The sequence below is a fragment of the Lepidochelys kempii genome, chromosome 11, assembly GCF_965140285.1.
Source record: "Lepidochelys kempii isolate rLepKem1 chromosome 11, rLepKem1.hap1, whole genome shotgun sequence".
NCBI lineage: Eukaryota > Metazoa > Chordata > Testudines > Cheloniidae > Lepidochelys > Lepidochelys kempii.
In genome coordinates, this window is record NC_136390.1 from 10,522,093 (window position 1) to 10,538,824 (window position 16,732).

The 16,732-nt window shown below is 43.1% G+C and overlaps 1 protein-coding gene across 11 annotated transcripts in view; it reads right to left on the reverse strand.

The window, feature by feature from the left end:
- The window catches only part of SEMA5B (semaphorin 5B), a 363,514-nt gene that overhangs the window by 144,302 nt on the left and 202,480 nt on the right, over window positions 1-16,732 (reverse strand). For all 11 annotated transcript variants that reach the window (XM_073305098.2, XM_073305088.2, XM_073305090.2 and 8 more), the window contains one exon: window positions 15,560-15,659. In XM_073305098.2, coding sequence (XP_073161199.1) covers window positions 15,560-15,659 — 100 coding nt within the window. The remainder of the gene's footprint in view (window positions 1-15,559; window positions 15,660-16,732) is intronic.

Consider the following 16,732-nt stretch of genomic DNA (forward strand, 5'->3'; position numbering starts at 1 on the left):
AATTGTAACAGATTGAATCTAACAATTCTGTTGGTGATGCACAAGAAGGGATAGAATCCAGCTCAGTTGCTCTTAGCTGTGTTGGCCCTGCAGGGCTAACAGGAGGAAAAAGCAGCAAAAATTTATTTTACTCACTATATTCAGCAAATGTGACTGGGAATATGCCCAGGGAGAATATCTGCTGAGTAAGAAGGCACCATTTTTACGCAGTCACTTTTAAGGGTAGAACTGCAATTTAAGGCCCCTATTTAAAAGGGTACTTTAAAAAGGTACTTCAAAATGCCCCTATTGATTTCACTGGGACACGTGCTTAAAGTCATATGGCTGTTTAAGTAACTTGCTGAACTGGACTTTAAATCAGCTGGAGGTGTAGAATTAAGGAATACCCAAGTGCACCAGGCCTTTACATAATGGCAGAGGTGCCTAACCTTATTACACAGGAGGGCCACATAAACCTAAGCACAACCTTGTGTTGGCCACACAGACGCTACATATTTTATTAAGATTTTAAGTTATATGTATTGATTTATATTTTAAGTTCAGTCTGTTTGGTATTTATTTAGATAGAAACAATTTATGTACAGTATTGTCTGTTTAAAAACAAATAAAGAAATCAGTGCATAAAATATGCATCAGAATTATAGAAAATGGGGGGTGGGGAAAAAAAACAGTAAACACCACACAACCTTCTCCCAAATCACAAATAAAGAGCTGCCTGGGGCTGTCAGCCCGAGCCCTGCTGAAGGCTTTATGAAATACTCTGGCAGGCCATGTGTGGCCTGGGGACCATAGGTCGGGCACCCCTCTGCATAACAGGGTGGGGAGCTGAGCCCCACTTTAGTACATTCCCTCACCCATCCACCCCCAACCTGGATCTTTTTTTGGGGGCGGGGTAGGGGGGAATACGACAAATTTCAGTTATTTCCTTTTTACAATAACTTTAAAAAAAAAAAAAAAACACACCTGGAGCAGACCAAACCAGCCAAAAGAATAACTGTCTGGTACAACAAATGGTTTCAGAGTAACAGCCGTGTTAGTCTGTATTCGCAAAAAGAAAAGGAGTACTTGTGGCACCTTAGAGACTAACCAATTGATTTGAGCATGAGCTTTCGTGAGCTACAGCTCACTTCATCGGATGCATGCCGTGGAAACTGCAGCAGACTTTATTTACTTTATGTACAACAAAGTTATCCTATGAACACCTTTCTCCTGTAGTTCTATAACAACAGTATGAATACATTTAAAGGATAGGATGGTATCACTTCCCATCCAAACTGTCCGCTTCATTTCCTGCCCTAAACTGCCATGCAAAGTTGCTTTATACTGGTAAACAGTGCCTCATTTCACTCCAGAGTTGGCTGCATTTCATTGGTGGGTGATTCAAGTGATTATCATTTGTAAAGTGCTTTGGGCACCCTTTGGGATGAATAGCCCTGTATATATTGTAACATACCATGCATGCTCATTATTATTATTCCTACCCTTATTTCTCACAACCTTCAGTGCATTTCTAAAAATCCCCCAATTCTTATTTCTTGTATTACGGTAGCACCCAGAAGCCTCAACCAAGACTGGGGTCCCATCGTGCAAGACAATGTATGTATTCGTAGTAAGATCATGCTTTTTCTCTAAGTCCCCAATTCATGAAAGCACTTAAGCACATGCTTAACTATAAACTCATGCTTGTATCCTATTCACATGAATGGAATTTAGGCACATGCTTAAGTACTTTTCTGAACAAGAATGCTCTCCACAATCTGGACCTAAATACCTGTTTATTTGAAGGTTTCTTAGAGCTTCACTGTAGTACAAATCCCACAGATAAAAGTATTTATTAATTGGCTGGCCTGAAACTAACTACATGCTCCTCGTGCCTACCACCACATCGCATGAGCTGTTACAGAAAGGGAACAGTCTTGATGCATCTTAAAGAGTAGAAAAAACATATCCACTTCATTCTCCTTCCAACAACATTCCACAGTCAAATCTGCTTACTGAGTAGCCACCTCATTTGGCCAAACGCACCCTGGCTGAACTTTGTAACACGGTACCACATTCTTCCTCCAAAACTGCCTTAACTTGAAAGAATTGTATGGAGGGCAAAGTGCGTTGTCTCCAAAGCACTGAGCCATGCGGCTGAAAGAGAAACTGGGCATTTTTAATGAGACGCCATTTAACATGATCTGGAACAAAAGCCGAGGTCTCCTCTAGAGGGTTTATAAGTATTTTACAATATACTTTCAGGCACACCAGTCTACAAACAGATGTATACTCTGCTCTCTGCAAAGCCCTCTCTCTTTTCAGGCACCAAGTCTGTCAGCACGATGCCTATTGATTAAAATAAATCTTCCTTCTAATGAAAAGAAATCCTGATCCAGAGCTCACTTCCGCCGCTATAAATCAGGAGCCGCTCGAGCAGAGTCAGTGGTGTTATACCAGTTTAAAATGGTGCCAGAGAAAGGAGAGTCAGGCTTCCATTACTTTTAAATGTGATGGTTCATTTTCACCTGTATTTACTGTCTTTCTCTAAAACCAGAGTAACTCAGCTGTGCTTCAGAATGACCTCTACTGAAGACTGCAAAGCCACAAATTTTTCCAGTGCTGGTGGCTAGTTGGGACGCAGAGAGGCAGATAATGTTAATTCACAATTAAAAGCATGGTTTGTGGGGGGAGGAATGACACCTCTCTCTCTCTCCACTTCCACATTCTCTCCTTTTGGGACCACCCAACTCACTGATACAGACTGATTGTCCTAGATGAGTGAAGTGTAAAGCCAGCCCTGGCTTATAAGCATCCTGACACGTGATCTGAGAAACTAAAGACTTCAGATATCAATGTAACTTTGGGAAGGAATTTTCTGTATTTGTACGACACCTGGCATAGTGGGGTCCTGGACCATGAAAGGGGCTCCAAGGTGCTACAATAATATTCTAAAAAAAGAACAGGAGTACTTGTGGCACCTTAAAGACTAACAAATTTATTAGAGCATAAGCTTTCGTGGGCTACAGCCCACTTCATCAGATGCATAGAATGGAACATATAGTAAGAAGATTAGATAGATAGATGTTGGAAGTTGCCATACAAATTGTGAGAGGCTAATTAGTTAAGATGAGCTATTATCAGCAGGAGAAAAAAACTTTTGTAGTGATAATCAAGATGGCCCATTTAGACAGTTGAAAAGAAGGTGTGAGGATACTTAACTAAGGAAAATAGATTCAATATGTGTAATGACCCAGCCACTCCCAGTCTCTATTCAAACCCAAGTTAATGGTATCTAGTTTGCATATTAATTCAAGCTCAGCAGTTTCTCACTAGAGTCTGTTTTTGAAGCTTTTCTGTTGCAAAATTGCCACCCTTAAATCTTTTACTGAGTGGCCAGAGAGGCTGAAGTGTTCTCCTACCGGGTTTTGAATGTTATGATTCCTGATGTCAGATTTGTGTCCATTTATTCTTTTGCATAGAAACTGTCCAGTTTGGCCAATGTACATGGCAAAGGGGTATTGCTGGCACATGATGGCATATATCACATTGGTAGATGTGCAGGTGAATGAGCCCCTGATGGCATAGCTAATGTGATTAGGTCCTATGATGGTGTCACTTGAATAAATATGTGGACAGAGTTGGCATCGAGCTTTGTTGCAAGGATAGGTTCTTGGCTTAGTGTTTTTGTTGTGTGGTGTGTGGTGGCTGGAGAGTATTTGCTTCATGCAGGGGGGCTGTCTGTAAGCAAGGACTGGTCTGTCTCCCAAGATTTGTAAGAGTGAGGGATCATTTCTCAGGATAGGTTGTAAATCTTTGATGATGCACTGGAGAGGTTTTAGCTGGAGGCTGAAGGTGACGGCTAGTGGCATTCTGTTATTTTCTTTGTTGGGCCTGTCCTGTAGCAGGTGACTTCTGGATACTCTTCTGGCTCTGTCAATCTGTTTTTTCACTTCAGCAGTTGAGTATTGTAGTTTTGAGAATGCTTGATAGAGATCTTGTAGATGTTTGTCTCTGTCTGAGGGATTGGGGCAAATGCAGTTGTATCGTAGAGCTTGGCTGTAGACAATGGATTGTGTGGTGTGTCCTGGATGGAAGCTGGAGGCATGTAGGTAAGTATAGCGGTCAGTAGGTTTCCAGTATAGGGTGGTGTTTATGTGATCATCGCTTATTAGCACAGTAGTGTCCAGTACAAATACAGACATCATCTTCCTTTCCAAATGCAAACAGATGGACGTCATACCAAAAGCACTAAAGGTAACTAGTGCAACAGAAAAGCTTCAAAAACAGACTCCAAAGATACCATTAACTTGGGTTTGAATAGAGACTGGGAGTGGCTGGGTCATTACACATATTGAATCTATTTCCCTAAGTTAAGTATCCTCACACCTTCTTTCAGAGTAGCAGCTGTGTTAGTCTGTATCCGCAAAAAGTAAAGGAATACTTAAGGTGCCACAAGTACTCCTTTTCTTTTTACACCTTCTTGTCAACTGTCTAAAAGGGCCATCTTGATTATCACTACAAAAGTATTTTTCTCCTGCTGATAATAGCTCATCTTAACTAATTAGCCTCTCACAGTTTATATAAAAGTTGGAAGTTGCCATACATATATCTATATATATATACACACATATACATATATATATACATACAGATATCTCTTCTTACTTTATGTTCCATTCTATGCATCCGATGAAGTGGGCTGTAGCCCACGAAAGCTTATGCTCTAATAAATTTGTTAGCCTCTAAGGTGCCACAAGTCCTCCTGTTCTTTTGGCGGATTCAGACTAACACGGCTGCCACTCTGAAACCTGTCAAATAATATACTAGTTACCAGAACTGGGTACAGCAGACAAGATAAAAACAAGATACAGACTGAGGTGTGAGACAAATCCTAACACCTTGCTTTGGCATTTTGCTAGAAGCCACATTGTTTAGGAATGCAAGGCCGGAAGCTGGAACTCCTGTCTTCTCTGCCCTCCTCTGTAAGGATCTGGGGACTAGATCCCAGGTCTGCTGATATTCCCACGGTGCCAACAGGATCCCCTGCAGAGACACAGCCAGGCAGTACTGTGGAAAGTAGGCGCCGTAGGAAATACCACCCAAGAGACTCAGAGTGATGGTACCTTATGGCCCTCTGACTGGCCAAGCGTCCTATTGAACCCCAGGAAGTTGTCTAGGCAGCCACATAGATTTCAGCCTGCTGCAATGCCAGACTTTGCTTGATCTCCTGATCTCCGGTCTCCAACTCCAGCCTGACTCTGACCCTGACTCTTTTCTCCTGATTCCAGCCTGATACTGCCGCTGATCTTCAGTCTCCAAGCCCAGCCTGGCTCTGACCCTGATACTTGCTTACAGGACCTGGCTCTTGCGATTCCTCCAACTCCTGCTCAATGACAGCTGTGACTGCTAAGCCAGACTGGCTATGCCCTAGTCCCTTACACTGCGGAGCTATAGGCCTAGAGAATATTTTGTACTTCTATAGCACATGACAAACATAACTTAGCCATGTTTCACAACCCCCTTTTGCAGATGGGAGAAAAGGAGCCACAGAAAGGTTAATGACCTGCCCAAGAGCACACAGCAAGGCAGCCATAGAATCAGAATTAATATCTATGTGTCCTGTCTGTCAAATCTCATGCTAAACTGCCCCACAATACCCCCACTGATGCCCAAATGTGGTTTGAACTTCTAAGAGGGCTATGTAATCCTCTGAAGTTGTCATCTGAAGAAGCCTAGGACACTGACAGATGATTCCAGGCTTCTTACTCAGAAGGGGTTGATTACATGCCTGCTCCATCACGTGATGCAAACACTATTCTGCTGATTCATTTACAGGGCCCAGCATATGGATGCTGGAGAAAAGTTGATCTGCTAACATCTCCCTCGCAGCTTGTAATCTCATCGGCCAGTAATTTTGTTTCTATTGAAGAAAAACTTGTCTGGAATATCATTCTTTCTTAAAAATCAATAGTCGCTCCACAGAGAACTGTACTAAATGGCACACAGTAATATGTTGCAGTTACTCTATAAGCAACTGCTTTTCCCTTAGTAATGTTTCTCTGTGATGAATCTAGGCAGAGCTACTGTAGAATTCTCTTAGTTGGGATTGTTTTGGAGGCATCATATCATTCCGATTAATCAGCTGTCCCACTTAAGAAAGAAGCCCACTAGGACTTCATGTTTGTCACTGTGCCACTCATCATGGCCATTTGGTCCCTCACACTGGCAGTGAAGGTGAAACTCAGATTCTTCTGACTCCAAAACACAGGCCCCTGACCAGCCATGGGAGAATTGCCATCAGCTGAAGCAGTATAGGGCTAATAACATGCAGTTGAGCAGTTCTGGTTCTGTCTAATAGAAGGTAATGGTGTGCATGTCAGTTCTGAACAAAAATACAAGGACAAAAATGATATTCCGAGAAATCATAACAGCACAGAAATTCGGTGTGGATAGGCCTTAGCAGTAGCAATGAATTAAAAACAAAATAGGGAACATTTCAATGAAATTGTTAATTGAATTTCCACCCTCTTTTTCATACAACTGCAGAGCTGGCTGAATTTTTTTCCCCAAAATCTCATATTTGGCGGGGGGAATGGTGGGGACACAAAAACTTCCATGATACTTTCCCCTGACCAGCTCTGGTTATTAGCAAAAAGAAAAGGAGTACTTGTGGCACCTTAGAGACTAACCAATTTATTTGAGCATGCATCCGATGAAGTGAGCTGTAGCTCACGAAAGCTTATGCTCAAATAAATTAGTTAGTCTCTAAGGTGCCACAAGTATTCCTTTTCTTTTTGCGAATACAGACTAACACGGCTGTTAACCTAATTATCAGATTTCAGAGTATCTAGTCCATCCCTCTGACAGGTCACTATATTCTCTCACGCATTGCCCACGCAAGCTGTATTAATCTCAAACTATAGGGCTTTGACTACTTTCCTAGGTAGACTATTCCACATTCTAATGCATCTCACTGTCAGCAAGTCTTTCTTACTATCACCCTATTACTTTTAGTTACGCCCTGTTGTGCCATCTTAAATAATTCCTTTTAGGTGTTTACATCATTCACATCTTTATTGGTAGTCCCTCCCACCTCCTTAAACATCATCACTTAACCCAAATGTCCTTATTTCACTTTTTCTGTTTTCCCCTCAAACTCCAGATGATCTCTACATTCTCTATATGCAGATGAAGGCATGCGGGGCTGGTGATGCCAGTTCACTGCTGACCAAACCCCTTTCTCTGCTCCTGCCATGTTCCTTATGCCCTTTGAACGCCACAGAAACTTTATGTTTAACTCTTAAGCAGACAGAGAAAGAATCACTTTAGGTCGAACTATCCATACAAAACTGCTATATCACAAACCTTGCACTACAGCCAAAGGTAACAACTCCATTAACACAAGGTTAAAACCTGCTCTGCAGCACCATGCAGTGGTCCTGAGAGAAGTGCATTAGAAAGCAACCTCTCTGAAGCAGTGGTTTTCAATCTTTTTTCATTCGTGGACCCCTAAAAAATTTTGAATGGAGGTGCGGACCCCTTTGGAAATGTAATCTGTGGTCCACAGACCCCTATCATAGAAGTCTTAGACTGAAAAGTGACTGAACAGAATTCAATATTAAATGTTGCACAGGGTTGGCACAGCATTTGACGCAGTGTGAGAAAGGGCACTAAACTGTGGGCTTCTGGGTTTTGACCTGTAGGTGGGAGTATTCACATACTTTGATCAAAAAAACAGAATGTCTTTTCTAGGTTCTGAAACTTTATTTTCATAGTCACCTTTCGCAGACCCCTTAGACATAGTCTGTTGACCCTCAGGTTGAAAACCACTGCTCTAGAGCTTTCAGAAAAACATCATGACCTTGTGTTTGCTTGTACCCAAGTCTCTGGAACATAATTTTTTAACTTAATTATCTTGTATGGGCTATTAGAAGCAAGTATCTCTCATGGGTGATTTATTTTGTGATGGGGTGTCACTGACATTCATTTTATCTGATGTGCAAGGCACATTTGCAGTCTAGCCCTCATTTGTGAGGTTAGGATGATTTTCATAGAACCCACATTGTGCTGAGATGGTCTTTCACACAGCGCTGTCAGTGAGACTATGTCTTGAGTTAACTGAGACCCTCATGTGTGGATACCATGGTGATGGGAGGTTATAAGATTAGGTACCTGATTAAACAGGCTATTTGGCAGAAATGCAGATGGTGCCACCCTGAAATTATAATTGAGGAACATTTGTTTCCATCGCTAACAAAAGGAAAAATAGGTTAAAATGCCCATTGTCACAGCTTCAACTCCTGGAACAACACCTCTTATTTGTTCAATTACAGCAGCAACTGCTTGTGTGCACTGGCCAGCACCAGCAACCTAAGTCTGTTTGTTTGATTCTATGTTCTATTTATTCTGAAGTAATCAAAATGCCCATGCTGAATGCTAGGTAAATGTACAAACTTTACACAGAAAAAAATTATACAGTGAGCAAACTGGACCAATGTTCAAAGATTCCAGAAGCCACAAATTAAATTTTTTTCTTCCATCTCCACCTCCTCAACAGATAGCTGAAGAGACTGCTAAGATTTGGAGCATGATGTGAAGTCAGCAAATTCCAGCTCTTGGGTCCTCTCACCTGGACGGTCTCTAGCACCTTCATATGTAACCTAGGAGCTGCTATCTGAAGTGCCTGAGCAAATTCCAGCTAGCAAAGTACCATATGAGAGGGAAGCCCACATATCTCAAAAGCTTGTGTCTTTCACCAACCAAAGTTGGTCCAATAAAAGATATTACCTCACTCACCTTGTCTCTCTAATATGAGAGGTAAGTCTATCTCTGAACTACCTGAGGATCAATCCATGTAAAGCTCTATGGGTTAAAGCCTGCACTTTAAATCACTTTTGTTCCCCGTGTAAAGAAACTCTGTGCACCCCCTAATTAAGGTTTAAACTGGCAGTAATGTCTACTCATACATTTCTCACCCTTTGCCTTGTTCTCTCTCATACAGAAGATCAGGCAGTTTCTTTAAAAAAATTTCAATGGCCTTTTGAATTTCTCTGTAAATTCTGAAGGAGGGTCCTTCTTTCTCACATTACCAGACTTGTTTATTTTCTAACACTATGATGCGGCTTTTAAATCAGACCATTTCTTTTGTCCCTCAAGAAACTTAATATGGTAAGAGTGGAGGTTATTTTTTTTCTGAGTTTCCTTCCAGCTTCTGCAACAGATTTCAGATACCCTCCTACAAGTGATATAATCAGACACACTCTCATGATCACAGTCCCATGAATACTTCAACTAGCAAAGTAATTTCTCAGCCACTGATGACTTGGTAGGGGGCAAAGCCGGTAGGGGGCTGAGTGATATGAATATAAGCCATCATAACAAATGGCAGTAACTTATCTCAGTCAAAAAGAAAAGGAGTACTTGTGACACCTTAGAGACTAACAAATTTATTTGAGCATAAGCTTTCGTGAGCTACAGCTCACTTCATGCAGCCGATGAAGTGAGCTGTAGCCCACGAAAGCTTATGCTCAAATAAATTGGTTAGTCTCTAAGGTGTCACAAGTACTCCTTTTCTTTTTGCGAATACAGACTAACACAGCTGCTACTCTGAAACTTATCTCAGTCACTCTCTCAGAGAAATATTGGATCAGATTCAGAGGCGAACTAAGGACTGCACATCTTATCCCTATTGCTAACTTGAGAGATGAAAATTCTATTCAACCTCTCAATGTACCCATCAGATTGTGGGCGATAACAAGTTTTTTGTGTTTTAATTTCTACGTGGGCACACACACCTGATTTTCAGAGCTGCTGAGCACCCACAACTCCAGCTGAAGTCCGTGAGATCTGTGGCTGCTCAGCATCTTTGACAAGGATGGACCAGTGGTTAAAATACAAGAGTAGAACTCTGAAGATCTGGTTCAAGACCCTGCTCTGCCACAGACTTCCTCTGTGACCTTGGACAAGTCACTTAGTCTCTCTGTGCCTCAATTCTCCATCTAAAAAATGGGATAATAGCAGCCCCCTACCTCAAAAGGTGACTCCAAGGATAAGAGATCTTGAGTTACCCAGATACTACGGCAATGGGAAGTAGCTTAGACAGACTCCAATACTTACGATCTGACATTCTGTATCTTCCCAGGTGTGCAAAACGTGCATATAAACTCCCGAACCAGGACTTTGCCACAGTCCCAGCTTCCAGGTTTGTAATGAATTTCTGCCCATGCAACATAATCTGGTAGCACTTGTTCATTTTATGGTTCAGTAGCAGCCACACTCTGGGTACAACTGAAGATGCCCTGGGGCTGGAAGTGACGTTTCCCAAATGGCACAGATTTGACAGCACTGTTTGGAACTTTCTGCCAGCTATGCAGGTAAAAGCCTATTTTCAGCCTGCTCAGTCTGCTCAGATGCTACCATCTGAGGTACTAAGCTGCTACCAGGCTCCAGGGCTCTCCAGAAAGTTTCAATCAACTCAGGGTGCCAGACCTTCAGACTAAGGATCCCAGAGCTTATTTGCAATCCCACATATTTCTGCAAGGTTGGAATTTAGGTAACCCTTCTAGGGCCTCAGTCCTGTCCATCCAGTCTCCAGGCCTTCAGCTTAGCTAGTACAGACTCTTTTTCTTGTTCACACTTTACCAAGGCCCTGTGGTCAGTGTTTGCTGGCACTGGGGGTACCCGGTGCCACGCCACCTGTTTACCAGTGATCTGACCCCTCCAAAGCCAAAGGAGGGTTTTTTAATACAGATCCTCTCCCCTTTGATACTCAGAAGCAGTTCTTTTGACCTGATCCAGAATAAGCATTTCTAAATCATGTCCTGGTCTACCTTCCCTTAACACATTGAGCTGCCTCTTTGCCAAACACTAATAGGCATATTCAGTACAGCTCTTAATCACTCCCCTACAAAGCACACAGGCCTCCATCACTGGCAGCTGCACAGTCCTAGATCAAACGAAGGGCATCAGACCTATCACAGTGGCCAACAGTCACACAAATCGCAGGCCCTCTCTGATTCCCAGTGTACAGCCCTGTAACGGGGCTCAGTAACTTCCTTACCACCAATGGCCTTCTCTGCAATGCCTGTTTATGGAAACAACTTCTGCGCTCCAGAGCCCATGTGAATTCTTTCTAAACTACTACATGCTACAAGGGGCCACAGCAATGGTTCCCTCAACCCACCTAGCAATATTGTTAACCTATCCAACTACACTCTCAGTCCAGCAGAAGCAGCTGTTCTATCTCGGGGCCTCTCCTTCTGCCCCTCCACCCCCACGAACATGATACAGTTCTGTGGTGACCTAGAATCCTATTTTCGACGTCTCCGACTCAAGGAATATTTCCAAAATACCTCTGAACAACATACTAATCCACAGAGGTCTCCCTACCAACACTACAGAAAGAGGGATTCTAGGTGGACTCCTCCTGAAGGTCGAAACAGCAGACTGGACTTCTACATAGAGTGCTTCCGCCGACGTGCACGGGCTGAAATTGTGGAAAAGCAGCATCACTTGCCCCATAACCTCAGCCATGCAGAACGCAATGCCATCCACAGCCTCAGAAACAACACTGACATCATTATCAAAAAGGCTGACAAAGGAGGTGCTGTTGTCATCATGAATAGGTCGGAATATGAACAAGAGGCTGCTAGGCAGCTCTCCAACACGAGTATCTACAAGCCATTACCCTATGATCCCACTGAGAGTTACCAAAAGCAACTACAGCCTTTGCTCAAGAAACTTCCTGAAAAAGCACAAGATCAAATCCACACAGACACACCCCTGGAACCCCGACCTGGGATATTCTATCTACTACCCAAGATCCATAAACCTGGAAATCCTGGGCGCCCCATCATCTCAGGCATTGGCACCCTGACAGCAGGATTGTCTGGCTATGTAGACTCCCTCCTCAGGCCCTACGCTACCAGCACTCCCAGCTACCTTCGAGACACCACTGACTTACTGAGGAAACTTCAATCCATCGGTGATCTTCCTGATAACACCATCCTGGCCACTATGGATGTAGAAGCCCTCTACACCAACATTCCACACAAAGATGGACTACAAGCCGTCAAGAACACTATCCCCGATAATGTCACGGCTAACCTGGTGGCTGAACTTTGTGACTTTGTCCTTACCCATAACTATTTTACATTTGGGGACAATGTATACCTTCAGATCAGCGGCACTGCTATGGGTACCCGCATGGCCCCACAGTATGCCAACATTTTTATGGCTGATTTAGAACAACGCTTCCTCAGCTCTCGTCCCCTAAAGCCCCTACTCTACTTGCGCTATATTGATGACATCTTCATCATCTGGACCCATGGAAAAGAAGCCCTTGAGGAATTCCACCATGATTTCAACAATTTCCATCCCACCATCAACCTCAGCCTGGTCCAGTCCACACAAGAGATCCACTTCCTGGACACTACAGTGCTAATAAACAATGGTCACATAAACACCACCCTATACCGGAAACCTACTGACCGCTATTCCTACCTGCATGCCTCCAGCTTTCACCCTGACCACACCACACGATCCATCGTCTACAGCCAAGCTCTGCGATACAACTGCATTTGCTCCAACCCCTCAGACAGAGACAAACACCTACAAGATCTCTGTCAAGCTTTCTTACAACTACAATACCCACCTGCGGAAGTAAAGAAACAGATTGATAGAGCCAGAAGAGTTCCCAGAAGTTACCTACTACAGGACAGGCCTAACAAAGAAAATAACAGAACGCCACTAGCCCTCACCTTCAGCCCCCAACTAAAACCCCTCCAACACATTATTAAGGATCTACAACCTATCCTAAAGGATGACGCAACACTCTCACAAATCTTGGGAGACAGGCCAGTCCTTGCCTACAGACAGCCCCGCAACCTGAAGCAAATACTCACCAACAACCACATACCACACAACAGAACCACTAACCCAGGAACTTATCCTTGCAACAAAGCCCGTTGCCAACTGTGCTCACATATCTATTCAGGGGACACCATCACAGGGCCTAATAACATCAGCCACACTATCAGAGGCTCGTTCACCTGCACATCCACCAATGTGATATATGCCATCATGTGCCAGCAATGCCCCTCTGCCATTTACATTGGTCAAACTGGACAGTCTCTACGTAAAAGAATAAATGGACACAAATCAGATGTCAAGAATTATAACATTCATAAACCAGTCGGAGAACACTTCAATCTCTCTGGTCACGCAATCACAGACATGAAGGTCGCTATCTTAAAACAAAAAACTTCAAATCCAGACTCCAGCGAGAAACTGCTGAATTGGAATTCATTTGCAAATTGGATACTATTAATTTAGGCTTAAATAGAGACTGGGAGTGGCTAAGTCATTATGCAAGGTAGCCTATTTCCCCTTGTTTTTTCCTACCCCCGCCCCCAGATGTTCTGGTTTAACTTGGATTTAAACTTGGAGAGTGGTCAGTTTGGATGAGCTATTACCAGCAGGAGAGTGAGTGTGTGTGTGTATGGGGGTGGGGGGTGAGAAAACCTGGATTTGTGCTGGAAATGGCCCACCTTGATTATCATGCACATTGTAGGGAGAGTGGTCACTTTGGATGAGCTATTACCAGCAGGATAGTGAGTTTGTGTGTGTGGTTTTTGGGAGGGGGGTGAGGGGGTGAGAGAACCTGGATTGGGCAGGAAATGGCCCAACTTGATTATCATGCACATTGTGTAGAGAGTTGTCACTTTGGATGGGCTATCACCAGCAGGAGAGTGAATTTGTGTGGGGGGGTGGAGGGTGAGAAAACCTGGATTTGTGCTGGAAATGGCCCAACCTGATGATCACTTTAGATAAGCTATTACCAGCAGGACAGTGGGGTGGGAGGAGGTATTGTTTCATATTCTCTGTGTGTATATAAAGTCTGCTGCAGTTTCCACGGTATGCATCCGATGAAGTGAGCTGTAGCTCACGAAAGCTCATGCTCAAATCAATTGGTTAGTCTCTAAGGTGCCACAAGTACTCCTTTTCTTTTTGCGAATACAGACTAACACGGCTGTTACTCTGAAACCACGTGGGACAGACATTTTATAGCTCCTGCTGGAACTGGCGGTCCCTTGGGCAGGCTGAACAATGGAGACTTCTTGTAGTGATGCTTTCTGGCTGCTTTTCCATAGCAGCACCTCAACTTGCTGGAAAAACCTGTCTCCTTATAGATGCTTCTCACATCCACAGTTCCAGGAGGCTATCTCCCCAGATCTGACATTCCCTGCAGCTTCCTTCTCGGGGAAGTTATAGGTTTCCCTTCGGGCTTCCCAGTCATTCTGTGCGTCTCCATTTGTCTGGGCACCATCCTTCTTCCAGCCAAGCTGCTTCACTTCAGTTTGTAGCCATGCAGATTGCCTCACGGGGGTCTCAACTATCCCCCTTTTAAAGCTTTTATTTTCTCCTAGTCAGCAAGTTCTTGTACAGTGCAAATGTTGGCTTTAGTCTGAGTTGGGTCTTTACAATCAACTCTCCTTAGCTGCTCCTGCCACTGCCCAATAGGTAACGAAATAACCCTGAGCTAGCACATCTCAAATATCTCCGTCACATACCTGGTAGGGCAGTACATGTCCTCCAAAAGCCCTTTATACCTTTCTCCAGGTTACGCCTTCTGGACCAAAAGGCAGCAGGGCCATCGCATGCAGACACTGAAGGTTCAGACTGTTGCTTTTAATTTACCACTCTCACTTTTCACCTCAGCCATCTACAAACACTACATGCATCTCTTAACCTAAATTTCCTAATTCAATGAATGGGCATCTCCTTCATAAAACCATTTATTTTTGAGCAGCTAATTCAGGCTGTTCTGCCCAATCCATTCACCATCTGTATAACTCTGGCAGAAGAACAGTGTTCCAATCTGCCTATTCTTTGCTCCAGTATTTGGAATAACCTCTTCCCTGACAGTTTCACCACTGCAACACTTTTGTCTGCAATTACTTTTAAACACAGATACGCATATCTCATTATGTGACACCAATCTGCAAGATGCTGCCACTGATTTGTTACCTATTACTCTTAGGTTTCAGATTTTCTGGTTGTGCAAATATAATCTTAGTTAATAAAAGCAAAACATCCACAAGGAACACTGCACAGCAATGTTAAATTTGAATGCTAATAATGGGGGAAAGAGTTGAAAGTAAAGACAATTGTCCCAGTTACGGCACTGCAGAGAGATGGGAGCCTTTTCAATAATGAAAAAGGTGTAGCTGAAAAACTTGACTAGACAAACCACCAATAAATAAACCATAGGTCTCAATCCTGCACTGGCAGATCGATGGACTACGCTGGCCTACTAGAACTTTTCTAACATCTGTTATTCTCTGGGAGATAGCAGCTTCCTGTTTCATTTTAATTGCATTTCAGATGGTTTAAAAAAATAGTCGTGATTTTGATTCTTTGCAATTTTATTGAGATTCTAAAACCCCTACATAATTACAGCCCTCTCTTTGAGAAAGAGAGAGAGAGAGAGAGAAATATACAATCTCCCCTGAAGCCAGTAACCTGCAGGGAAAGAGCTTGAATAGCAATCCTGGTCTAATTACAAGATTATCTTTACCTTGCTCCCACAACGAGCTGATTCCTGTTGGCATCCAGTGCGAGCTGAGAAAAGTCATGTACACCTGGATAGGTGAAATTCGACACCCAGGGCTTCAGATCTGCAAACAAAATGAAAAAGCAGAAAACAATGATACAGCTCCAGAAACACAGAGTTCACCCCGACATTCACTAATGGTTTTCCTACTGAGTATCTGTCAGAGGAAGGATAATTAATAATCTATTTAAAGTGCTTCTGTTTATTCTGAGCAGAATCTGCAAAAGCTGCATAATAATGGAAGGTTGTCTCAGCAGTTATTTTCACATCCACGATGCCCAAAAACTGAGTGTCAGCGTGAACTCTGAACAGACATCATGGTGGCTTGGTTTATTCATTTATTTTAAAAAGTCTATGCGCCAAATTCAGAACTGCTGCTAGTGGTGCAATCTCACTGAAGTGCCATTCAGGGTAAAAAGGCTGGTCTAGTGGATAGGACACTAGACTGGTACTCAAGACTCCTACGTCAACAGGAGTGATGAGGGCCATACAGTGCCCAGACAGAATTCTTCACCGGGCCTGAATATGGCCCTATACAATACATGTACCTTATTTATCTAGCTTGGATTTGCCATGCTAGGCACTTCCTCAAATTGCAAACACACAAAAGTTAAATGCTAAGCAATAGAACTGGGCATCCTCAGATAGGCAGAAGTCCCGCTGAAGTCAACAGGAGGCCCATGAGAGTCACGACAGTTAACACACTAACATCTATTGAAAGTTCCAGGGGAAAATGTTTGTGATATAATAAAAAAAAAGTCTTAAAAAAAAAAAAGAGTCCAGGTCCATGGCAGTTCTTAGAAGTAATGCTAAGGCATTTATAGATTTTTAAGGCCAGAAGGAACCATTAGATCATTTACTTTGACGTCCTGTATAATGCAGGCCATAGAACTTCACCCTGTTACCTCTGTGCTGAGCCCAATAACTTGTGTTTGACTAAAGCATATCTTCCAGAAAGGCATCCTGTCTTGATCTGAAGATAGCAAGACATGGAGTATCCACCAATTCCTTGGTTAGTTTGTTGCAGTGGTTAATCACCTTCACTGTTAAAAACATATGCCTTATTTCTAATTTGAATAAGTTTAAACATCCAGGGTAGCAGAGGCAAAAATAAGAACCATACCACCATCTCTCTAG